We start from the raw sequence: 25,910 nt of genomic DNA, 5'->3' as shown, positions 1-25,910 counted from the left end.
CTGTTTCTGTTTCACATGATCAGAAAACAATGTTTACCTGAATCAATACTTTTCAGTAGTGCATAGAAGTTTGGGAAATACTGGAGTTCCTCAAAGTTGTCTTCACTGTAGGTTTTAGTTCTCCTTTCCAAGCCATTTGTCAAGGTTAAGGTGTTAGATACTGTTTCATCATTTTCTCCATTAGTAAAAGCATCTTGAATTGCTGCCATTGGAGTCTCCATTTGAGGTGGGGGAGGGGGGGAATCAGTACAAAATAAACATTTTGTTAGAACTAATGGACACTCCTCTGTGATGCTCTTGAATTTGAAGTGCACGAACACCTCTTCCTTCACAAGATCAAACTCTTTTCCAGGCATATGGGCATCAAGTCACATGGGAAGGGTACTGAGATTAAGAGACAGGTGCTTTACATGAAGACCCTGAATCCTGCTCCAGGGAGAATAGGCAGGTTCCTGTTCTGGCCAGGTTTCCCTTCACCAATACTCATGAGTGTTTTTTCATAAAATTGCCTTTCACTAAGGAAAGGAACTTTGAGTTTTAGAATCTACCAAGGGGGATGGTGCCAAGATACAGGAAAGCCTGTCACAATGTCTGATACTAGCAGAGCATCATACATTAGGGACTTCTGAGTGACATTTTAAAGCCTGTCTGGGAGGGTACACAGGATTCTTTTTCCCAGACCTAATGTGTAGACAATATTCGCTATCTTAATGATCCATTCTCCACTTAGTGAACTAGACAGAAATGTAAGAGCTTTGCTTGCCTCTTCCTCTTCATTTCCCTACATTTGATCCATCAGTAGCCTTATTGGCCACACTTTCTAAGTTTATCCCAAATTTGTACATTTCTTTCTTCACTGTCCCACTCTAGTCCAAGCTACCTTTACTTCTTCCTTTCTAACTGGTACACAACTCCCTTCCAATGTATTCCCATCCCTGCATTTTCCACGTTGTAGCCAAGGTTATCTTTTTAAAAAAAATATGTAGTAGCTACACTGTCTGGTTTTAGTTATTTGGGTACTCCACACATCCTTCTCTACATATTGCCTTTCATGTTCACAAGTTAACTCCTATTCAGTTACCGTTAACTCCTAGTTCAGTTCTTCTTAATTCCTATTCAGGTTCAGTTCAGTTCAGTCGCTCAGTCGTGTCCAACTCTTTGCGACCCCATGAATCACAGCACACCAGGCCTCCCTGTCCATCATCAACTCCCGGAGTTTACTCAAACTCATGTCCATCGAGTCGGTGATGCCATCTAGCCATCTCATCCTCTGTCGTCCCTTTCTCCTCATGCCCCCAATTCCTCGCAGCATCAGGGTCTTTTCCAATGAGTCAACTCTTCGCATGAGGTGGCCAAAGTATTGGAATTTCAGCTTCAGCATCAGTCCTTCCAATGAACACCCAAGACTGATTTCCTTTAGGATGGACTGGTTGGATCTCCTTGCAGTCCAAGGGACTCTCAAGAGTCTTCTCCAACACCACAGTTCAAAAGCATCAATTCTTTGGTGCTAAGCTTTCTTCATAGTCCGACTCTCACATCCATACATGACCACTGGAAAAACCATAGCCTTGACTAGACGGACCTTTGTTGGCAAAGTAATGTCTCTGCTTTTTAATATGCTGTCTAGGTTGGTCATAACTTTCCTTCCAAGGAGTAAGCATCTCTTAATTTCATGGCTGCAGTCACCATCTGCAGTGATTTTGGAGGCCCCAAAAATAAAGTCTGACACTGTTTCCACTGTTTCCCCATCTATTTTCCATGAAGTGATGGGACCAGATGCCATGATCTTAGTTTTCTGAATGTTGAGCTTTAAGCCAACTTTTTCACTCTCCTCATTCACTTTCATCAAAAGGCTTTTCAGTTCCTCTTCACTTTCTGCATAAGGGTGGTGTCATCTGCATATCTGAGGTTATTGATATTTCTCCTGGCAATCTTGATTCCAGCTTGTGCTTCTTCCAGCCCAGTGTTTCTCATGATGTACTCTGCATATAAGTTAAATAAGCAGGGTGACAATATACAGCCTTGACGTACTCCTTTTCCTATTTGGAACCAGTCTGTTGTTCCATGTCCAGTTCTAACTGTTGCTTCCTGACCTGCATATAGGTTTCTCAAGAGGCAGGTCAGGTGGTCTGGTGTTCTCATCTCTTTCAGAATTTTTCACAGTTTATTGTGATCCACACAGTCAAAGGCTTTGGCATAGTCAATAAAGCAGAAATAGATGTTTTTCTGAAATTCTCTTGCTTTTTTGATGATCCAGCAGATGTTGGCAATTTGATCTCTGGTTCCTCTGCCTTTTCTAAAACCAGCTTGAACATCTGGAAGTTCACGGTTCATGTATTTCTGAAGCCTATTCTGTTTAGTTAATGCCTAACTTCAGCTTTTGGCTCAAGTCATCTCCTCCAGGAAGCCTCCCCAACCTAAGTCCAAGACAGGTTCCTTTTTATGAGGTTTTACAGAACCATGTTTCTTTTCTCAGAGCATTTAACATAGTTGAATTAAAGTACGTGACTATTTGAAGACCATCTACCTCTTCCTTTAGACTTTAAGCTTCATGAAAACAGGGATTATACCTTTCTAAATGAGCATTGTATCCCCAGTGCTTGGTACATATGTGGTATCTCAATAGATATTTATTGGAAGAATAATTTTGTTTTCATTAATGCATATGGACATTTTAGAGATGAGTACAATTAGAAGATGGACTAAAACATTCTCTTGTCTTCTAAAAATATGTGTTCAGCTAAAGAGTTTAGTAGTTTTAAACCACAAAACTAGAACTAACAGTTATATATATTTTTATATATATTTTGAGTACATAATGGGAGTGAAGGAAGAAAATTGCTATGTCAGTTTTACTTCAGACTGGTAAGCTTGAGTGAAAGCCATGAGTTATGTGATAAGTCTAGAAAACTTTTTTATGGTGGGTGGATCTTCCAAAGCTGTTTTAAAAGATGACAGATGGTGGAGATTGGAAGTAGGGAGAACAAAGGAGAGCTTTTAATCTACCTAGTAAAAACAGAACAATTCATACCAATTTCTATTCTCTAGCCTCCCCTAAAACAGGACTATAAGTTTATAAACCACTTTTCCCTTGTATTTGTGATAGGGTGTTGGAGGGGATGAGGAGTCATGGGGTGTGGGCGCTCTGTGGAGAAAATGAAAGGAGAGGTGAGGATTTTGATATTCTCTTATACCCCCCTGTGGTTGGCTCCAAATAGAAGTTTAAAAGAATTCAAGGAGAAGTGAATGATTTTAGTAGCTTGGCTAAGGCCAAAGAAAAGATGAAGAGGTAAGGAGTTCAAGGAGATGAAAGATGACTGAATGGCAAGTCTAAGTAGAGGATGACACAGACCGCTGAGTCAATGGAAAGAGGAAGCAGCAGGTAGAAGAGCAAAGGGTAGATGGAGAGCAGCATGAGGCAGCTAGCTCTGAGGACTATAAAAGTTGGTGAGGACTGCTATATTTAAAATGGATAACCAATAAGCACCTACTATATAGCACAGATAACTCTGCTCAATGTTATATGGCAGCCTGGTTGGGAGCGGAGTTTGGGGGAAAATAGATACATGTATATGTATGGCAGCCCTTTGCTGCTCACTTGAAACTATCACACATTGTTAATCAGCTATACCCTAATACAAAATAAAAAGTTTTTTAAAAAGCTGATATGGAAAAATATCAAATCAATCCAAGATTTTTTTGGGGGGGTGGTTTGAGGGCAAATGATGACATCCACTGTGAACAGAAGTTGGATACCAAGAATTGTGAAACATTTGAATCCAGTGCACTGGGATTATGTGAATTGTATATGAGATAACCATTTCACATAATATGTGTTATTTTACTCTGGGGTATAAGACATAATCTTTACTATGTAAAATAACATGAATTTTTACATTATTTTCAAAGTGGAGTTCATTTATATCTTTTAACTCATTGGTGTTTCATTAAAATATATTTTAAGTGGACTAAAAATGTCACATACCCCAAATCTTATTTGGCACCAGTTAAAGTATTAATTATACAAGGATTGTATTCATTATACACAAATGCAAGTACATACATCCATGCACATGCATATACACACATACATAATTGATGGATATGTATTTGCATATACTTACCACTTCCTCTGGTATTTTTACAGTCTGACTCTCAGTCTTGCTTGTTGGTTTATTGAGTTCCTCTTCATAATTATTGGCTTCTTTAGAGATCAATTTTTGTAAAACCTCTGCAACTTCATCTTCCAGTGTGTGTGCCTGGCTTTCTGTAATCTGTTAAAAAAGTCAAAATACATATAACTGTTAGTTCTAGTTTTGTGGTTTAAAAATACTAAACTCTTTAGCTGAACACATATTTTTAGAAGACAAGAGAATGTTTTAGTCCATCTTCTAAACATCCCTTGTTTATGCCCCTAGTAACACACTGACTGTCACAGTGACTGCCCAGCACTCCTGGGAAGAGGCAGTCTTCACTGTTGGAACCCACAGAAAACAATCCTCAAGTTGTTCTTACCCCTCAGGTGCAGGTCATAGTAGGTAACTGTTGAAACCTGCAAATTTAGCGCCCTCCTAAAGCCTGCTAGGACTGTGTTAATGTGCCTGAGAACCAAGACGGGGCAGGGGCAGGGTCAGATTGGATTGTGTAGGGCTTCCCAATCACTACATGGCTTTGCATGTCTTATTTCTTTCTCACCTCACACATTTTAAAAACATTTCTTCTGGTTAAATCCTAACCATCCTTCTAAACTCACTTCAAACACTTCCTCCTCTGAATCTTTTCCTTATTGCTTAACTGGATATAATCCATCTTCTGGATTACTAAATCATGCTGATGGTTCTTATACAACTTGCAGTATGAGAATGTGTGTACTTGTCTAGTGCCTCTGATAAACCATAAATTCCTAGAGGGAAAGAATGGAGTCTTACTTGTCCTTGAAACTCATGGTGACTGGTATAAAGTAGACACATTATAAACATCTGGCTCTTTGAATCAAGTGGTTTGGCTTCTTAGCATGTTCCAAACTGTACAAATTTGGTTCGTTCTCATGCATATGACTTACTAGGCCAAGATTCAGCAGTTTGGAAACGATCCTGTCAAATACTCCTCTGTCGTTTTCCTCATAAATCCTGGTAGCAATTTTCTGGACAATGTCTTCAGCAGTTAAAGGAGTGCCATCAAGTTGATGAAGGCCATCTGGATCATCTAGACAGAGCAATCACAACTTCACATTGTGGTGATCACAGGCCTGTTTCTTGGATTACATTAGATTTATAATCTGAATCTTGTACACTCAGGTATGTTTGGAATATATTTAAGGTGAGGCTTTGTCCATGTAAACTCTTGGTTTGAAATAAAATCTGACTTCAAGTTAAGAATTTAGGATGGTAATGGAAATTCTGAAAGCTTCTTATGTGATTATAAGAGGAAGATCTGAAGACAACACAAAAGGCCTCTCCATTTTTAGTGCTAATAGTACAAAAAGTAAAATACCAATAGATAGTATGCCTTATTGTTCAAAGCATTTTTCTACATATTACATAATTTGATACTCCATTTCCACACAAGGAGTAGACTGGTATTATCTGCACATGTACTCCATTTGCAGGCAAATTCCTGGGCTGAGGGAGGGGGAACCTGCCTCACACCCAGAATCAGAGAGTATGTACTGAAGATTTTGTGACTTACTTGGAATAACTGTTCACTTGTGAACAGGCATCAGGGCGCCTTTATGTAAGGCAGCTTAATGTGACAACTCTTTCTCCAGAGAATAAGGAACTTATTTTATGTCCCTGAAATTTAAACTTTTAAAATGTGATAACAGATTTGCACAATACAATATGTAAATCTATTGAAACCTCTGCAGAGAAGCTTGCAGACATGTATGCTTGGCTTTCCTGGAAGTACATTTGGCAGTACCACTCCAGACTAAAGCAAGGGCCCATCCTAAGGAAAAGGATTGGGTTGGAAAACAGTAGGGTTGGTGGCAAGGAAGAACAGCACCATATCCCACAGAGCACTCCCAGGAAGCAATTGGTCTTTTCCAATTTATATTACATCATTGACTCAATGCACATGAGTTTGAGCAAACTCTGGGAGACAGGAAAGGACAGGGAAGCCTGGAGTGCTGCAGTCCATGGGGTAGCAAACAGCTGGACACGACTGAGCAATTGAACAACAATCTATACCCCCTGGAACAGGATAGTCATATGTGCAAGTTTACAAGGCACTTAACTCCTATTGTCAACTCTAGGCAGCTTGGAAAGATCAGAACTTTAGCTCCAATGATCTCTCTTTTTATTTATATATTCTTGGACCACTATAAAGAAAGTTATTAACAGCATGTATTTCATGGGATTCTGAGGATCAAATGAGGTAAGACGTAAAAGCACCTTTTAAATTGCCAAGTATCAGTCGTTGGCTAAGAGGAGACTCTGCCTTGGGCCCGCTGGTGTAATAAACTGCACTCCACTATCTGCATTGTCCTTCTGAGTGAGTTTGTTTCCCAGAAAGCATGGCTATAACATTTGGTGCATGGGCCGGGAAACTCCTCACTTTGAGGAGACAGGTCTCATTTGAGGCCACCCCAAGGCTTTGTAGCTTGAATCTCCTAGAGGGGGGAAGGCGCCTCGCCCCTCTGGAAGGATTCTGCTTCTCAACGCCTGGACCTTTCATGTCAGCAGGTAGTGGATGGCAGCAGGGGAACTGAGCGCTCAGGTGAGGAGGAACCCACCCAGTAGGGTGGAAGAGGGGGCCTGATCACCCCCCTGGGAGGGACTAGAAGGAGCGGGGACCCACAGGAGCCTGGAATAGGCAGGTGGCGATTGCTTGGTAGACAGGTCGACGAGCGTGCTAGGGTTTAGGAAGGAAATTTGTGAAGGTCAGGTGTGGGAGGTGTGTCCACGCCATCTTGGGGAAAATTATTACCAAGCGATCGCCAGGGGATTTTTAGGATAGGAAACTGGTCCTTGTATGCTTGTATTCTGCCCTCCCCCAGGAGGTGTTCCATCTGCTGTGAAATTCTTGACCCCCTCGGAATTGTTAGGCTAGAAGGAGGGGGATACAGAAGTGAGTATGAATTGGCTTTTCCGGAGATGGCCTGGGACATGGGATATTTAACCCATCTGCGTTTTCATCCGCACCTGATTAAACCCACCAAGGTAAACTGCCAAGTATCATATGAAAGTTAATGTAGTTGTGTTACTATGGACAGTGGATTTGCACCTGAAATAAAGGAACTGCAGTTATCTTCTAGAGAAAATAGACATTGAATCCCTAGCCAAATTCTGTCCAAATAATTCTGAACATATTCATTCAAAGAAAGAAGAACCTAGCACATATTTCTATTCTGGTTCTTTTTCTTTTGTAGCTTGTGGGGATTCATAGATTTTCCCAGACTCTGCAAAGATGGAAGGGAATGCCGCCTCAGGCAGAATATCATCTTTGTGTTGTTTGGAAGGAAGCTTAGGAAAGTAAGCAGGGTGATTACCCATGGAGGGCTGGGAGTGCTCTGACAGTGTATTATTGCTGAATAATACCGGTGAGCTGCAAGGCCTTTGAGTCCTATGTACTAGAGTGACTAACGAGCAAGAAGGCCCTTAGAAAATCCTGTAAAATCAGCTCCCCTCCGGGCTGACTGAAAATTGGGTTCCTCATCCATTTTTTCCAGAGCAGAGACTCACTGTCACTTAGGTCTGATTTTTCCATTTGTGGGTTACAAGTCAGACTCTGGGGAATAAGTGAAGCAGAAACTGCCCAGGTCTAGGGAGAGTTAGAAGAATTTATTTCCCTTCCCATTTATCCCTTGGGATCTGAAAAAGGAAGAATAGTGGTTGCCTGCTGAAGCTGGAAAATAACTGAGACGGCTGCTTTTCAGTTCATTTACTTTGCTACAGGGAGAACATTAGCAAGACTCAAAAGAAGTAGCCTCTTTCCTCCCCGCACTGCTGGATTCTCTGGAGCCAAGAATTCAGATCTCTCCTAGTACAGCTTGGCTAGATGGGGTTAGTAGCTGAACTGTGGGGCAAAGCTCTTTGCCTTCCATGATTTCCCCTGCTCCCCCACAATGGAAAGAATTACTCAGAATGACTTCTCTACTGCTCATGAAGGGGTATTTTACCCTCCTATATAGACCTCAGAGGGGAAGCAAACATGAGTTCAACATTTATAACTTTTTAAAGCAGCTCCAGTCCTAAGTGGATATAAAAGGGCTTTGTTCCATCATCTGCCCAGTTGAGTTTGAATTTCCAGCAACTAATATGGCACTTAACATTCATTTATTCAATATATTAGTAGTAAAGTCTTACTAGGGGCTAGGACTGGAAATACAGTTATAAATAGTTAAGACATGGTCCCTAACTACACAGAGCTTACTGTATAGCTCATAGTCTGATACACAGTAATTGCTCAATGAATATTTGTTTGGTGAATGCACAGAGAAGCCCCAAAGCACTATTTCTTAAAAGAAACTTAGAAAAATCCTAAATCACACATACTGTAGGAAACATCGAGAAGGAGAGTTGTTGGGTTCTCCAGCACAAGTTCATTTAGAGGTTTCCTAAAGGTGTAAAAGTGCCCTGCAGAAGTTAGGCCCCTCACCCTCTCTACTAGGATGAAAGTTTGCATGTCTCTGAGGCTCTAGTCACTTGGGTGGTCCCAAACCTTCTGATTCCAGGATTACCAGGGTATGAGAGAAGATTAGCAATTTACTCATAAACCATTCTCTCCAAGAATCTTCTATATATACTCAAGTGGACTTAAAATGACCCCTAGAGCAAGTCTAGAGCCATCAGGCTAGCACTTGATAGTTCAGAATCTATTTGGGATGTTAAAATATTGAACGATGTTTAAAATAAGTTGCTCAATTTAGTGATCAGATCACAAATAGATCTACCTCTCTCTGCATGCACAACCCATCTGACCAAAAAACAGACAAACATTAGATGATTTTTATATTTTTATTTAATGGTCAACTCAACCCAAGTGGTTGAATCTGTTTCGCATGCAGCTATACCCAGTACCTATTTATTGCTAGCCCAAATATTTTAGGTTAAAAAAAGCAGAATTCAAAAAACTGTTTTCATGTAGTATGCAACACCATCTCCTCTACCCCATACATATACAAAACAATTCTCCTCAGGCTATGATAGCCTATAAAAGCCTAATTAGCAGTTGTTTTCTGGCAGAGATAATCAGTATAGTTCTCTTGTGGCCCATGGAAGAGAATTAAGACACATAAGAAAATCTATAGTCACTCCTAAGAACCAGTACTCGGGATGGAAGACACACTGAGGAATTGAGGCAGATCTCAATGCCTCAGTACAATATTTAATTTATTCCCTCATGTATTCCCTTATTTGTGCATTTGTTCATTTATCAGTTCATGAGCTCCAGACACTGGGACTACAGTCTCTATGTTCTCGTGGAGTTTTCAGTTTATTTTAGGAGGAAAAAGATAAATCATAAGTAGTCACACTCAGGGATGTAAAATTACAAACTGCAATCAGTGCCATGATGGAAAGAAATAAGGTTTCTATCAGATCATGTGCTGGATAAACCAGAGAAGTAGACAGTCCATGTAAGACTGTAAATGCCACATTAAGGATTTTGGGTTTTATCCTGAGAAATAGGAATCTATTAGCAGGTTTTATGCCAAAGAGTGACATTGTCATATTTGTGTGTTGAATAGATCACTCTGGCTGCTACATGAATAAGCTGGAGGGGGTCAGAGTGAATGCTGGAAGATCCATTAAAAGATTTTGCTGTGATGTGATTGGAGCTTGGAAAAGGATGCAGGTCATTGGTAATAGAGGGAAAAAATGAGATGACACATAGGAAGTAAAATTGATAAGACTGATGGATTAGAATGTGAGAGGTAAGGAAAAAATTAGTTTGACTCCTAGATTTGTCTTGAAAAATAGGATGTATAGTAGTGCCTTTCCTAGAGGAAAGAGGGCTAAATTATAAGGTTTACAGAAATTATGAGTTTAATATGGACATGTTAAGTTTGAGGTGCTTCTGAGACTTCCAAGGGAAGATGTTAAATTGGTAGATAGTTATAGGTCTATAGTTCAGAGAAATCTGGGCTAGTGATATGAGACATCAGGATATAGATGGGAACTGAAGCCATGGGAAGGTTAGAATGCCTAGGGAGACAGGCTGTAGCTAGGAACAACACTGGAAAGAGAGTAATAAGTATTTCACCTTGGAATGTGTGTGTGGGGGGGGGGGTATTTTGCTGATTTAATTATATGGGAATTATAATATTTTGTATTTATAGGTAAAATAGAATGTTAAAATGAACTCAAAGGACCCTTTAAAGAGACAATAAAACCTGGGCTTCTGTGGAGCTGGAATTGTGAATGATATGAGTTAAGTTTGGGCCTTTTCTCAATTTTGGACATGGACTAATAAAGGCTTGTGAGTGTGTAAGAGATATTTTCAAAGTATAGGACTTTATCTTACCTATAATGGGAAACTACAGATTAGAGAAAATAGGTAGCAAACGTTCTTTTTCCTTGAAATTACCTTGAATTTTACCTTGAAATTTACCTTGAAATTTACGGTCCAGTCCACTCTTAGTAGAATCATAATCATCAATCAGTCTCCGATTCTTGGTTGAATCAACATCTTCCACATTCAATTTATTATCATTTGGGGAGATTTTTACAGATTGTCTTTCTTTCTCATTTTTTTCCTTTTCTGTTATGGCCTTTAGCAGGTTCAAGTTATCAACAAAGGAATAATTGCTTTCACCTGGCTTGTTTTCTGGAAGAAAAGCCCCCAAGCCCAGCACATCCATTTTAGTTAAGCTTCTCACAGCCTACATTATTTAGATTAGCATCAACTCATTTCTTGTTACCTGGAGGGTATGTTTTTTTAATCTTGTCTGCTTCTGCTTCAGCAATCTGTGAAACAAACAGGAGATAGACCTGGTTTTAAATCATTGCTCTACCACTTACCAAATATGATAGCTAAATAATTTAATCCTTGTGGGATTTAGTTTTATTGTTTGTAAGATGTAAATAATATTTTTTATCTCCAAGTATTGTCATAAGGATTAAATGAAAAAAAAGAAAGAACAAATAGTCTCTAAGTATTAATTCCTTTCTCTGATAATATTGGTAAAAGATAAATCTCTGATAAATTAAGAAATCTTACAATAGAGTGGATGTGATGTTGAGCTCACTGGGTTTTTATGCAGTCAGCTCTTTGTTTTATACAGAACTCTCTATATTCAACTGTCAGGACACAGAAATTACCAAAATTATATTTCCCATCATAATTTCAGTCAGTTTATTATTAAGTTTTGAGGTCTGTGAATTCAAAATGGCTAAAAGGTCACAGCATGATTACATGAAATAGTAATAACTAAAATAAAATGAAATAGCATTTACTTCTGACCTACCTGCTCATTCAAAGGTCTTTCTGCACTTAATTCTCTATTGTGTAGGGGTTTGTCTAGAATAAACACACACAAATGCAAATTTAATTGTGTATTTGAAAGACAATGTGTCTCATTAAATAAAATCTTCAAAAAAGAAAATAGAAATCTTTTTGGATGACTGTGAAACAAAAATATATATTAACAAAAATTATAAGATTATACAATAAAAATGATTATCAGCATTGCCTTGCTTATTATCCTGGTGTATATAATTACACTTTTTTTCCTCTATTAGAAATCTAACAGAGTTCTAACACTTGGTTTACCAGCTGTTTTCAAGGAGACAGAGCATAATTTGGATTGGAATTGTTGGCACATTAAAAGCTTTTTTTAAAATCACACACTGAACATGTTATGAACAGAAAATATGAGAAAGGTTGTAAGATGACTAGGGAAACAAACAAACAAACAAACGAAGCCACTTTAATAGGCGGAAAAGCCACCCCCTCCCAATTTCAAAATAAGATTTTTTAAAACAACCCATGTTACTGCTCTATCATTTAAAAAGTGAGGAGAATCTGTCTTCTGGCTCTAAGTTCTAACTGATTTCTTTGTCAATGTGCATGGATATAATGTGATCAGAAAATGAGGCACGGTGATATACAGCTCGCGCGTTATATCAAGCTTTACCTTCCGTAGCAAAAAAGAAGGGAGGTGGGAAGAAAAGGGTCCACGTACCTTGGCTGCCTGCCGGTTTGGGGAAAGCCTGAATTGGGCTGCTGTGGAGCACCAATACCACAATCCAAGTGCCAGTCCAAAGGAAACCCATTCTTCCACGCTTGGCTTCGGAAACAGCCTGGCGCCGGGCTCCTGGAGCTGTAGCTTTTGTTATGAATGAAAAGGAGGAGTAAAAACAGGAAAAGCTAGGAGAGTGGGCGCGGGGAGGGCCAGTGGCGGGGATCCGCGTCTAGTGGAGCTCCGCTGGGCTCCGGAGTAGAGGGATTAATTAGACCGTGGGCGCGCGGGACTCAGGTCTCCAGGTGGAGGAGAGCGCTGTCCGTCCCGTGGGTGCTGAAGTTCCTGTGACTACAGCCGGCAGCGGGTCGGCTTGGGCGTCGCCTTATTCTCGCTCCCTCCTTGAGAGGAAGTGAGGATGGAAGCGCATGCTCTCTGAGAGTCAGAGGCGGGAAGGGATGGCGTCAGCAACTCCAAAGCTACTCAAATTCCCTCCACGAATGGAAGCGGGGGAGGGACGACAGGCGGGCTAGCGTATTTTCTGTGCCGCAGTCCTAGGGCTGATCCTGCAATCAGGGTCGTGGACATCATTGTCCTAACCTTCCAAGTAAATGTTACCTCAGGGACCAAGTGCCTTCTCTGCCTGTGCACCTGTTAAGGAAAGCGAGATAACCTTAGGCAGAGGGTTCTGCTTTGAGATTATTCTGGGATATCTTCTCCAAAAAGTCCTTCTTTCCATTCCACCTTCTGTACCTAAAAGACAGATATAATTCTTATATTCTCAGAAAAGCTGTGCCTTTTGTGATTTGGGTCGACATATCAGGGCTCTCTTAGTGCTCTTGTCTCAGCTCTATGGAGTCTTTTTTTTTTTTTTTTTAATGGAGTCTTTTTAATTGGGATATTTAGGGAACATTCTTTCAAATAGATTGCTGCAACACAGTCACTCTCCTAGATGCTGAAACAGAACACACACACACACACACACACACACACACACACACACTCATTGCTTGTTCCCCTAAGAGTGAATATCCTCAATAGTCAGGGGTAGGTGAGCAGCAGGAGGAGCCAGTTTCAATTAAAAAAATTTCCCTTTCTCACCATGGGAAAGCCCTCTTCAAAGAAAGAAAGGAAAAGGGGGAAAGGGGAGGGGGGAAAATGCTGCACTTCTGTAAAATTCTTCCCTGGGATTTAATTATGTCTAAGAACTTGGTTGTTCCAAGGTTCCTTGAAGAGACGGGATAGTCATGAAAAGCATTTTTCATCATAACCTGGTCAGGGAGGTGCTTCCTATATTTTGAGAATATTTCCAGAAGCCTAAGATTATTGCATGAAAGGAGCTAGCAAAAAGAGGCTTTAAAATAATGACTACAAGCAACACTAATAATGTGAGCAGGGTGCTGAGTAAGTTGTTTAGTCTCTGAGTTTTAAACAGATCTTGGACCCTTTCTTTTGGAGTGTGGCATGCTGGGAACTAGTTTGAATAATGACCACAGAGAAGAATTCAGCACAATCAGGCCTTTGATTTCTGTATCCCTGCTTTTCAAGGAGCAAGTTAGTTGTTCAAGTACCTAAAAATAAACAAACAAGCAAGCAAGCTAACAAATCTCCCTCATTCTGAAGGGCTTTGAGTTTGGATATCACTTAAATACTTTAAGAATCTAAAGAGTGGATCTAGCACCTACTTTAAAACAAATAGTCATCAAGGAACAGTAGTGCAGCCTTGGGGACAGGGTCCAGGTTCCCCCTCAAGGGAAACACATAACATATTTGAGATCTTCTGCAGAACTAAAGCCCCCACCAAATTTAAGATGTTAACTACTTGATGGAGCACTCTTCATTCAAGGGAAGGTCACAGTTCTCCCATCATCACCTGATGCCCCTTCTGCCTGGCAAAGCAATAAAGCTATTTTTTTCTACATTACAATAAATAAATAAATAAATAAAAGCAAACAGTTGTTTCTTAGCAGTAGTGACATAACATTAGTATCCCAGTAGGCTGCATTTGAAAAAATTAAATCTCCCAATTTAAAATCCTATCCAAGTGAAGAGTAAATTTCCTTATTTTCCTCTTCTTTAAAACAGAAGTGGCAGGCTCTGTTTACCTTGTAATGTAATTGTGGAGAACAGTTGAATATGTGTCTTGATCAAATAATTTTGTTTGTTTGTTTTTTTAACTTCATGGTGCAGCATGTGGGATCTTAGTTAGGGATCCAACTCTTGCCCCCTTCTTGGAAGCACAGAGTCTTAACCATTGGACTGCCTTAATCAAATCATTTTATGCCAGGAATGTTTTGACATAGCCTAAAAAATAAGTCATGAAGTACTTTTAGCTTTTAAGAAACATTACCAAAAATTTGGTGAAATAGCCATTCATGGAGACTTACTCTGTCGCTGACCTAATCCCTCAGCTTCACTCCCTCCTATGTCCCATCCTTTAACTTGCCTCTCCCCACAATGTATGTTTGCAGTTGGGAGGGTCTCAGGACACAACTAAGGTAAGGGATGGCTATTGGACTTCCCTTGTGGTTCAGTTGGTAAATAATCCACCTGCAATGTGGGAGACCTGGGTTTGATCCCTGGGTTGGGAAGATATCCTGGAGAAGGGAAAGGCTACCCACTCCAGTATTCTGGCCTAGAGAATTCCATGAACTGTATTGTCCATGGGGTTGCAAAGAGTAGATCGACTTTCATTTTCACAGCTATTGAGGACATTGCATTGTTTGCCAAAAATGAAAAAAGTATTTGGCTTTTCTCTGTCAGTTGTACTCAAAGTGTTAAATCTAAGAATGTGTTATGTTTCTGACCAAACGAACTGTGGAGCATGGGGTAAACTCTAAGGCATGAATTAATTTACATTTTTCAGTCTTATGGATGTTTTTACCAGACTTAGTATAGGTCTATGAGTAGAGTAATCCTAAATTTCATTTATTTATTCATTCATTCACTTAAGGGATATTTATTGAGCACTCAGAATGTACCAGGTATTAAGATAATAGCTGAGTATACAAAGATAAGTAAGATATAGTCACTGCTGGTTTTATAGCCTGAGAGAAATGACTGTGATTATAACAAGCACCACCACAACTATTTACTGAATGCTTTTCATGTGCTACACATTGATGTCACTTAAATATAAGTGAACAAATAAACACAAGAGTGTTTATGGGTTCCCTGTTGTATATGCAAAGTTCAGGTGGGGTGCAAATAATAGAGTGAATGATCAGGAAAGGTTTCAAAGAGAAGATCTCTTGTCTTAATCATAAAAAATTAAAATATTCAATTTTTATGTATAAGCACACCAGAAACATTGAATAACATTAAAAAAATATATGTTGAAGTTGCAAGACAAGTGTCATTAAAGCAGATTAGGTGATTGTGAAATAAACAACATACAAGGCACAGTAACTTCATCAGTGTTACACATGGATTGATCTGTAGGATCAATGGATTACACATGGATTCACTGTAGGAGATGCCTTTCAAGCTTAGTCTTGAAGATGGAGATATTTGAGGTTGTTTAGAGAAAATTTTATATTATTATGGCATGTTTGTTGTATGGTAGAAAGTCTCAGACAAACACAAAAGGAGTAAAAATATTGAAACAAATTCCATGAATTCATTACCCAATTTCAATAATCATTAACTCATGACCACTGTTTTATTTTATATTCACCTGTAAAAATCCCAAACTTCATATCATTTCACCCACAAGCATATCAGTATGTTTACCTAAAAGATAAGGGTTCTTTTTTCCTAGCATTATTGTAATACCTTTATCATATCTCATAATAATAATACTTCAGTATCATCAAATATCCAGCCAAAGTTCAGATTTCCCCACTTGCCTTATAAATATTTTTACAGATGGTTTGCTGAGATCAGAATCCAAACAAGGCCATACATGCATTTGTTTGGTTTGTGAAAGACACATATCAGTATAAGATATTGCAAGGTTTTCTTTTCATTTCCCAAGACATGTTAGTTGCTTTCTTAGAATACTGTGCACACTTCCAATACAGCATGGATCTTATTGTGCTGCTCTTTGTACATGATTCTTTTCATTTCAAAAATAATAAATATACATTGAAGGAAAAATTCTGAAAATACAGTAAGCTAAAAGGGGAAAAATCATCTGATAGAGATAACCCCTGCTAACTTTTGGCATATTTCCTTTTGGTGCATGTTTTTCTAAGAAAACGTTTTATACATATGTTTATAAAATCTTTTTTCTCACTGTATACATATCTGTCTATCCCACTAATCTATGAACTCTTCAAGGGGAAAGGTCTTATCTTGCTCACCCTTCATTTCTCAGCCCTTCTTACAGTATCTGGAAATCCATTTGCTTGAGTAAATGAATGAAGTGATGGAGACTTGTCTGTTTACCTTTGCTCTTCAAATGCTGAGACCATGATGGCTGTTCCACATTGGAGGATCATGACAGTGTTGCAGTTCCAGGAGCTGCCAGTTCCTTCAAGAGCTGTTAGCCACTCTGTCAGCATGATTATCCACTCAGCATTTTCTTAACAAAGGAGGAGTCTTGCAGAAGAGGTATTCACGAAAGGACCAAGAATAGAGAGAAGAGCTGGCAAGAGCTTTTCCAGCTACAGTTATAGGCGTGGATTCACTGCTGTTAAAAAGGCTGACACAGGATGCCAACACTAGTGATGGCTGTTGGTGTGGCTCAGACAAGAAATGTGGAATCTGGAAGTTCACCATGAGATGGAAGTTGGAGTAATCAAGGATGGTGAAAATGAGCAAATAAGACAACTGAAACAAGTGAGGACTTCCCTGGTGGTCCAGTGGTTGCGAATCTGCCTGTCAACAGGGGACATGTGTTCCATCACTGGTCTGGGAAGATTCCACTTGCTGCAGGGCGAATAATCCTGTCGTCACAACTACTGAAGAGCCTGTACACCACCACAAGAGAAGCCACCGCCATGAGGAGCCCACTACATTAGTGAAGGGTAGCCCTCCCTCTCTGCAATTAGAAAAGCCTGAGGGCAGCAATGAATACCCAGCACAGCCATAAATAAATAAGACAAGGAAAGTGAAAGCGTGGAAATGAAAAAAGTATATGAATAAAGAAAATGGGCCCAAATGACAAAATGTGATAGGTCACCTGCAGAGAGCAAAGTGCCAGCACTGAATCTGAGAGTGGGAAGGAGGAGAAGGTGGCTGGATGGCAAAGTTTTCTGTCGTTTGCTTACCTTGTTTGTCCGATGACTAAACCAGATTGGGTCAATCGTTTGCTCCAGGGTTCATGGGAGGAAGAAGTGAGTCATACAAGGGCTTCCTCCAGAAAAACAACGGTAGAGCAATTTCCCAGAAGGAATAGGGTGAGCGAGTAAGGCAAACAAAACAACAGATGCTCATTACCTCATAGAATGTAGTATTTAAGATAGATTAAACACTACTGAGTAAAAATACCAAGTTTCCTGTTAGCAGTATGATTCCTATCATAAAAGTTGTGTGCATGTGTACATGTGTGTGTTCATAAATAGTGACTTGAAAATTTTATTTCCCATTATGTTTATCCTATTATGTCATTCCTAAAGGAAATCAGTCCTGAATATTCATTGGAAGGACTAATGCTGTAGCTGAAGCTCCAATACTTTGGCCACCTGATGTGAAGAACAAACTCATTGGAAAAGACCCTGATGCTGGGAAAGATTGAAGGCAGGAAGAGAAGGGGACAACAGAGGATGAGATGGTTGGATGGCATCACCGACTCAATGGACATGAGTTTGAGTGAGCTCCAGGAGTTGGTGATGGACAGGGAAGCCTGGTGTGCTGCAGTCCATGAGGTTGCAAAGAGTCGGACATGACTAAACAACTGAAGTGAACTAAACTGATCATAGTTGCTGCCAGGTTAGGACTTTTTCTTTGTTAATTAGGCAGCTGTAAATTCCTTGAATTTTCAACATGTGTATGTACTGGTTTTATAATCAGAAAAAAACTCAATAAAGCAATATAATCTATATAAATAATTTTATATACTAAAAGATATTCTATTACTTTTCAGACAATTTAAACAAATTATCTTCTGGGATGTGAAAATAGAATGTGATAAGGTCAGCAAAAGGGAAATGAAAATTCAGTGGGAGGGTTTTTTGTCTTTTATTCTGCTACTACTCAATGCCATTCTAGATGATTTTCACAGTGCATGGTCATTGTTCATATTTTCTTTTTATTGTGGCCTCTTTGAGAGGAGGTGCTGATGAGGACTCACCTTTCTATCTTAGTGCCTAGGGTACTGTAAAGGAGTCAGTTAATGTTTGTTGAATAAATTTTATCACCTTATGAATCTACCCATAGCAGTTCCTCTTACATGAGACTTGACACCTTTTCCTAAGCCACATGTGTACCTCAAGTAGCCAAACTTTGCCAGACATCATCCCTCTCCATCAGCCCTGCTGATCCCCTCCCTTTCCCAGGGCAAAACTGCTACCTGGTCAGGGTCATGTCTGAGGTGGGCTAAGGCTTCCCAAGGGCTCCTCAGGTTAGTGTCCATCCTACACCCTCCTGGGTCCTGCAGCTGGCTTCTGTGGCACCAGGATTTAGGGATAGGGGGTTATCCAGCCTTTCTCCCTTTTCCGTTGTACAGGTTTGGGGGTTGTGGGAAAGGAAGATAAAGGATAAAAACCGGGATTCCTTTCTATATGGTCCATTCTAGGACTTGCTGAATTACTGAGAGCATGTGCTTCCTTGTGATCTTCACAAGGTACTAGCTGTAACATGTGTTCAGTTGGCATGAAGTCCGGGCCATTCTTGACCTCCTCAAACACAGCAGGCCCACTTCTGCTGCAGAGCCTTTGAACTTGTTTTCTCTTCTTGGAATATTCTTCCTCCAAATAGTCCCAGGGCTTAATCCCTTAACACAGATCATATCTTTGCCAGAAGTCATGGTCTTGGGAAGGCCTAGTGTCTCAGGTTGAGTTCCCTGAGAAACAGACTCTGAAATGGAGATTAGCGTGCAGGATAGTCTCTTGAATCAACACCTGTGGAAGGGAAAAATGAGAAGGATTTGCCAGTGGAAGAAACTGAGCCATGGCACAATATCAGTGGAGGTTTTAGCCAGCCCTGCAGGGGACCTGAAGATGAGATGATCCTTCAGAGCTGTCTGGAGTTGGGGCAAGAGATGTAGGCCTTTATGCTCCTGAATAGATCAGTCATTGAGTATAGGCCTTACCAGGAAGCAGTCAGGACCCTGGATGAGGTGGTTCTTTTCAGCAGTTGCTGCTGCTGCTAAGTCACTTCAGTTGTGTCCGATTCTGTGTGACCCCATAGACGGAAGCCCACCGGGCTCCCCCGTCCCTAGGATTCTCCAGGCAAGAACACTGGAATGGGTTGCCATTTCCTTCTCCAATGCATGAAAGTGAAAAGTGAAAGTGAAGTCGCTCAGTCATGTCCGACTCTTAACGACCCCATGGACTTGCAGCCTACCAGGCTCCTCCATCCATGGGATTTTCCAGGAAAGGGTACTGGAGTGGGTTGCCACTGCCTTCTCCATTTCAGCAGCTGGGGAAATAGGATTTTCAGTTCTGAAGTGGCATCTGAGCAAGGCATCCCAGCCTTCACCACACATACCCTGACTCCCTTGTTTAAAGCTGTAGCCTCTGCCCCTGCATTCTCACTGCCCTTCCTCTGCCTATATTTCTCCATTGCACTTGCCACCTAACACACCATATAATGCACTTGTTGATTTTCTTTTTCTTTGTTATCTTTCTCTCCTAACTAGATTGTGAGATTTTTGTGGACAGGAATTTTATTTATTTTTTTAACTGCTGAATTCAAACACCTAGGATAGTGTCTGACATATAATAAGTGTGCAATCCATATCCATCCCTGGAATATGGTTTAAAACCTCAGGAATGAGAATTCCCTAGCTGTCCAGTGGTTACAACTCTGCACTGTCACTGTTGAGGGCCCTGGGTTCAGTCTCTGCTGGGAGAACTAAGATCCTGCAAGTCACTCAGTGCAGCAAAAAAAAAAAAAGCAAAAGCAAAACCAAAAAACAGGAAAAAAATATATAGCTAGATTAAATAGAAAAAATAAGATTGGGCATTAATTGATCGTTATTGAATCTGGGTAATGAGTACACGTATAGAGATTCAATATACTAATCTCTAATTCTGTATATGCTTGAAATTTTTCACAATAAAAAACTTTAAAAGTAAAGGGTTATTTTAAATTTACTGCCCATCAGTAGAGACAGCAATAAGAGAGATTGTTCTTCTTTCTCCTAAAGGTGTATCTGAAAATGCAATTAAACATCTTTCTTAGTGGAGCAGAAAATCAATAGCTTTGCTCTGGTGCTCCAAAGCCCATCCTTCAGCCATCCCTGTAGGTATGCTGATGGCATGGGGACCCTGGATGACTTGGCTGCCCATGTACCTGAAGGGTTAGTGGTACAATTTCAGGTTTCTTCTCCTCGGATATCAATACTTTACAGACATTGGAGAATGAGGCCAGTATTTCCTGCTTGTCAGACATTGCATAAACACAATTAGATGGGACTCATGCATTCTGGGAAGCTAAGAGTGATTACTGGATTTCCCCTCCCATCATTCATGGAAGAGTGGGCAATAGGAGGCTGTGTGAGAGTGCTGCTGCTGCTGCTGCTAAGTCACTTCAGTTGTGTCCGGCTCTGTGTGACCCCATAGACGGCAGCCCACCAGGCTCCACCGTCCCTGGGATTCTCCAGGCAAGAAGACTGGAATGGGTTGCCATTTCCTTCTCCAATGCATGAAAGTGAAAAGTGAAAGTGAAGTCACTCAGTTGTGTCCGAGTCCTAGCAACCCCATGGACTTGCAGCCTACCAGGCTCCTCCGTCCATGGGATTTTCCAGGCAAGAGTACTGGAGTGGGGTGCCATTGCCTTCTCCAGTGAGAGTGCTACCTCTCTCTAAAATAGAGGGTGGGTTGACCCACAGAGGAAAGCAGTTCTCTCTTCTCTGCCCCTTCTACTCCAAAAGTGCAAGGAAGCCCTGCATGGTCTGACTCCTGTAGCCTCCCTGACCTCATTCCCTTGCATTCACCCCCAAGTCCCTGAGTTCAGTCTACACTGGCCTCTGCTGTCACAGGCACAGCCAGACATGCCCTCACATTGGTGCCTTTACAGAGCCTTCCTACCCTGCCTGGAATATTCTCTGCATGGCTAATCTCTTCACCTCTTCCAGACCTTGGGTCAAGTGTCACCTTCTCTGTGACAGATTATTTAAAATTATACCTACATCTGGCACTGCTGAATCCCTACCCTATTACCTTGCTCTACTTTTTCATTATTTCTTGCCACTTTTCTGTTTTGACATACTATTTAATTTTTGATCTATCCTGAGTACCCATAGTAGTGCCTGGAACATAAATAATTATCAAAAACATTGAATGAATGAATGGAGCTCAGAGTCATGTGTTTCTCAGCCAGTGACCATACATTAAAGATTTTCAAGGCAGTCCTGGTTTTAACTCTGTTCCTGGTAGGATTTCTCTGCTTCCCTTCATCTTGCTCTATATCTACAAGCCTCCAACTCATATTTCAAAACAACCAGAGTGATTTTTTAAAAGTTTAAGTCACGGCCTTCTCTGGTGATCCAATGGGTGAGTCCACCTTCCAGTGTAGGAGATGCAGGTTTGATTTCTGGTCAGGGAACTAAAATTCCACACGCCGTGGGACTACTGATTCCATGCGCCCTGGAGTCTGTGGGCTGCAACTAGAGAGATGCCCGCGCATGGCAACTAAGACCTGACATAGCCCCCCAAAAACTAAAAGGTTAAGTCTGATCAAAGGTATGTGTGGGGCTTGGGCAAGCAACATGGAGAGGTGTAGTAGCCTGTACCTGGTCACAGGTGGGCGACGTTACCACCAAGGCCTGAGCCTGGTGTGAGCTGACAGGACTGTGGCCTTCGGTAGAGGATGCAGCCGAGAGGAGACAATCTATTAATAACAGGGAGGGAGCCAAGGAAATAAATCTCCTGGCACCACTTTCCTTTCTTCCAGTCATCTACAAGTGTCCCCAGTGGCTGAAATCAACCAGAGACCAGAGAGCAAGGGAGTCACCAAGAGAGTCCTTGGAAGTCAACCTTCTTGAGTACAGAGGAGGGTGCACAGTGAATCCAGGGCAGGGGCGTGGGGAAGAAAATTGAAAATATCCACTTTACGTCTTCTTTCATGCTGCTCCACTCCTATGGCCCTTCACATTGTTCCCAGGACACGGCAAGATTTCCCTTGACACAAGACTTTTGCACTTGCTTCTGCCCAGAGTGCTCCTTCACAGACCCAGCTCCTTCTCATCCTGGTAAGTGTCCCTTCCTTAGACAGGTCTTCTCTGATCAGTGTCCTCACTCAGCTGTCTCCTGTTATACCATTCTGTTTCTTTCTTAGCATTTATTACAACCTTTAATAAGTTTGTCTCCTTGTCTATCTCCTCATCCAGGCTATGCAAGCTCACTAAGGGCAGGAATTTTGTCTTTCTTCTGTTCTAACACCTGAAACAGAGTCTGGCATCTAGTAGGTGCACAATAAATATTTTTTTAAATGAAAAAACAGATAACCAAGAAAATTCTAAAATAAAATGAAGGGAAATGTCTTACACATACTAAATTATAAAGCTACTGTAACAAGAACATTTTGATCCTGGCACAGGAGTGCAATACCATAGTCCAGAAATAGAACCACTGCAATAGCTTCCTGACTGTTTCCCCTGCAATATGGTGATTCATTATATGATAAAAGTATCACTTAAAAATCAGTGGGGAAAAGATAATTCATTCATAAGTGATGTTGGGATAATTCACTAGCAGTATTTAAAATGATAGATGTATTCCTTACACCTTCATTGAAGTAAGTTGCCTATAGACCAAAGATTTAAATATGAAAACATGAAAAATTGTGTGACTAGTTTTATGATCTTGAGAAACGAAATGCTAATCTAAATATTACAGACAAAACAAAACATAAAGGAAAAGAATGATACATTAACTACCTAATTAATTTTTTTATAAAGTATATTATAACAAGTTTGAAAGCTGTGAAAAATACTTGCAAAAATAAATTTACATAATATATAAAAAGTTCTTAATAGTCTATAACAGAATAAAAGTGAGCAAAGGACACAAACAGGAGCTGGCTTGAAGTAATCCCCAATGATAAATTCACAACAATTTTAGCATCAAAATAAAGACACAGGAAAACTAAAAGTAACACACGTGACAAATAAGTCATGAGTCCATAACATATACTTAGAAAGGAGTAGGAGGAGTTGAAATCCTTCTTTACAGAAGAACACAAGCTAACAAATTAGAAAAGAATACTAGAACCAGAAAATCATCACTCTGCAATCTCATATTGCAAGAATTATCAACGAATTCTAAAACAATTAGGTGAGAACATTTCCAAGTTTCTAAAATATTACTGCACAGATTACTTGCTAATGCAAAGAATATGTTTACCTTTAAGATGGATTTATTTGGTAGTTACCAGTTTAATTTGGCGATGAAACTTAGCATCACTCATTATAGGACTTGATATTATATGCCTCTTGAAGGGATGTAAAATTAAGTACACAAGCACCACTATCAAGTGTTCATACTGTTTCCAAAGATGCTGGTTTATTTTGCCTGGAGTAGAATCTGAACATTGGCACTGTAAGTGTTTAAAAATTCACTGTAGTATGCAATCAAGTTAGACAGCAAATCACTAAATATTTGAAAGGTGAATATTGATACCTCTATGAATTATTTTGGAATTACATATGAGAGTCCTAAGAAGAACATTAGTGCAATGGAAAATCATCTTCCTGATTTTTGCAGAGTTTCTCAGCCAATTTATCTTTTCCAAAGATCATCTCTCTCCTCTTTTGCACTATTATAAGCTTTTAAATGAATATAAACCTTTAAATTGTGTCATAAAAAGAAATTACAAGAAGTTCTATAGATCAAAGATAAATGTTATTAAGGATTTTTGACATAGTATTTTAATTAAAAAGTATGTGCATCTGTCCTCTCACTGTCTAATATGAATACTATTAGAAAAGGAGATTTCACTATTGAAGTAATATTTGATGTGACAGATTACCTGCTAGTCATGGGGAAAGGAAGGATGCATTGTACTATGCAAGAATTGGGATGTCACCACATATTGTGTGATTCTATATGAAATGCCTAGAATAGACAAGTCTATGAGACAAAATAGACTAGTGTTTGCCTAGGGCTTGGGGCTGGTAGTGGCTGGGAATTGGGGAGTGACTACTAATAGGTATGGGTTATCTTTTGGGGATTATGAAAATTACTTGAAAGCCATTATGGTAATAGTTATACAACTCTGTGAATATACTAAAACCCACCGAATTATGCAGTTCAAGTAGATAAACTGTTTGGTATATGAATTATATATCAATAAAGCTGTGATATTAAAAAAGAATCAGGCTGTCATTATCCAACTCTAGGAATAAATCTTAGCATCACAAACAGTGGAATAACCATGCATATGAATACTCTGTTATGATATGGTTGGAAGTATCTCTGACATAGTCTTGGAAAAAATGTTTATTTGAATCTAGTCAAGCTTTTAGATCTAAATTCTAGGGGATCTTTAATTCTAGGAATAAATTCTATATTTCCATGAAGAAGCAATGAGACACATCTAGTTGGAGAAAACTTCTACCAGAAAACTCTTCTAGCCTCCTCAGCAAGTCATTATTATGGAAGGGAAAGTGGATGGAAATAGTTTCAGATTTCACAAGACTTACAACATGTAACAAATGCAATGGATGCTATTTTGAGCAAGCCAACTAGGAAGAAGATTTTTGATATGATTGGAAAATTCAGATATAGAATGGGTATTTTACCATATAAAAAGAAGAATATTACTAATTTGTTAGAAATTGTGGTTATATATACTTAATTTTTTACAGATGTCCACTCTAGTACTTAAGGAGTGAAATGTCATAATGTCTGTAATTTAATTTTTTAAAAATTCAGAAAAAAATATAGATAAAACAAATACGGCAAAATGTTAACTACTGTTAAATCTAGGCATGTATGGGGACTTCCCTGGTGGTCCAGTTGTTAGAACTCCATGCTTCCACTGCAGGGGGCCTGATCCCTTGTCGGGGAAACTAAGATCCCACAAGCTATGCCACACAGCTAAAAAAAAAAAAAAAAAAATTAAGTGTGTATATGGGGGTTCATTATACCAGTTCCTCTGTCTTCCATTTGAAAATTGTCTTTAAAAAACTTTTAGAGCCAGGAAATTGTGAAATCTGTAATAGTAATGCAAAAGAATTATCCAAAGATTTTTTTCCCCAAGAGATATTTGAATAAGAAGTATAAACAACTTTTAGCAATTCTGAATTCTGTGTTAAAGTACAGGTAGCTGGGACTTCCCTGGTGTTCTAGTGGTTAAGACTCTGCTTCGAACTTCCCTGGTGGCACAGTGGATAAGAATTTGCTTGCCAATGCAGGGTACATGGGTTCAATCCCTGATCTGGGAAGATTCCACATGCCATGGAGCAACTAAGCCCATGCACCATAACTATTGAAGCCTGTGCTCTGCAACAAGAGAAGCCACCCACAATTCTAGCTAAGGCACCAAGAAGAAGAGTAGCCCCCACTCGCCGCAATGACCTGCTTGCTGCAACTAGAGAAAGCTCTTCTGGCAACAAAGACTCAGTGCAACCAAAAATAATAAAAATTTTTAAAAGGACTGTGCTTCCCCTGTGGAAGGCATGGGTTGTTTAATCCCTGGTTGGGGAACTAAGATCCCGCATGCTGTGCCTCAGCTAAAT

General features: G+C 39.9%; 2 protein-coding genes across 5 annotated transcripts in view; one reads left to right on the top strand and one right to left on the bottom strand.

Moving 5' to 3' along the window:
• SCG3 (secretogranin III) overlaps positions 1-12,513 on the bottom strand; it is a 38,956-nt gene extending 26,443 nt beyond the window's left edge. Inside the window, exons 1-7 of the mRNA XM_061157155.1 lie at positions 12,125-12,513; positions 11,408-11,460; positions 10,862-10,907; positions 10,552-10,767; positions 5,063-5,205; positions 4,125-4,274; positions 38-215 (exon numbers count right to left, since the gene is read on the bottom strand). Coding sequence (XP_061013138.1) covers positions 38-215; positions 4,125-4,274; positions 5,063-5,205; positions 10,552-10,767; positions 10,862-10,907; positions 11,408-11,460; positions 12,125-12,215 — 877 coding nt within the window. The 5' untranslated portion in view covers positions 12,216-12,513. The remainder of the gene's footprint in view (positions 1-37; positions 216-4,124; positions 4,275-5,062; positions 5,206-10,551; positions 10,768-10,861; positions 10,908-11,407; positions 11,461-12,124) is intronic.
• The window catches only part of LOC133066267 (immunoglobulin-binding protein 1-like), a 61,473-nt gene that overhangs the window by 24,603 nt on the left and 10,960 nt on the right, over positions 1-25,910 (top strand). The window lies entirely within an intron of this gene.

This window comes from Dama dama, chromosome 12 (genome assembly GCF_033118175.1).
Source record: "Dama dama isolate Ldn47 chromosome 12, ASM3311817v1, whole genome shotgun sequence".
Taxonomy (NCBI): domain Eukaryota; kingdom Metazoa; phylum Chordata; class Mammalia; order Artiodactyla; family Cervidae; genus Dama; species Dama dama.
Note: the sequence above shows the minus strand (reverse complement) of the source record. Positions and strands in the feature narration are given on the sequence as shown.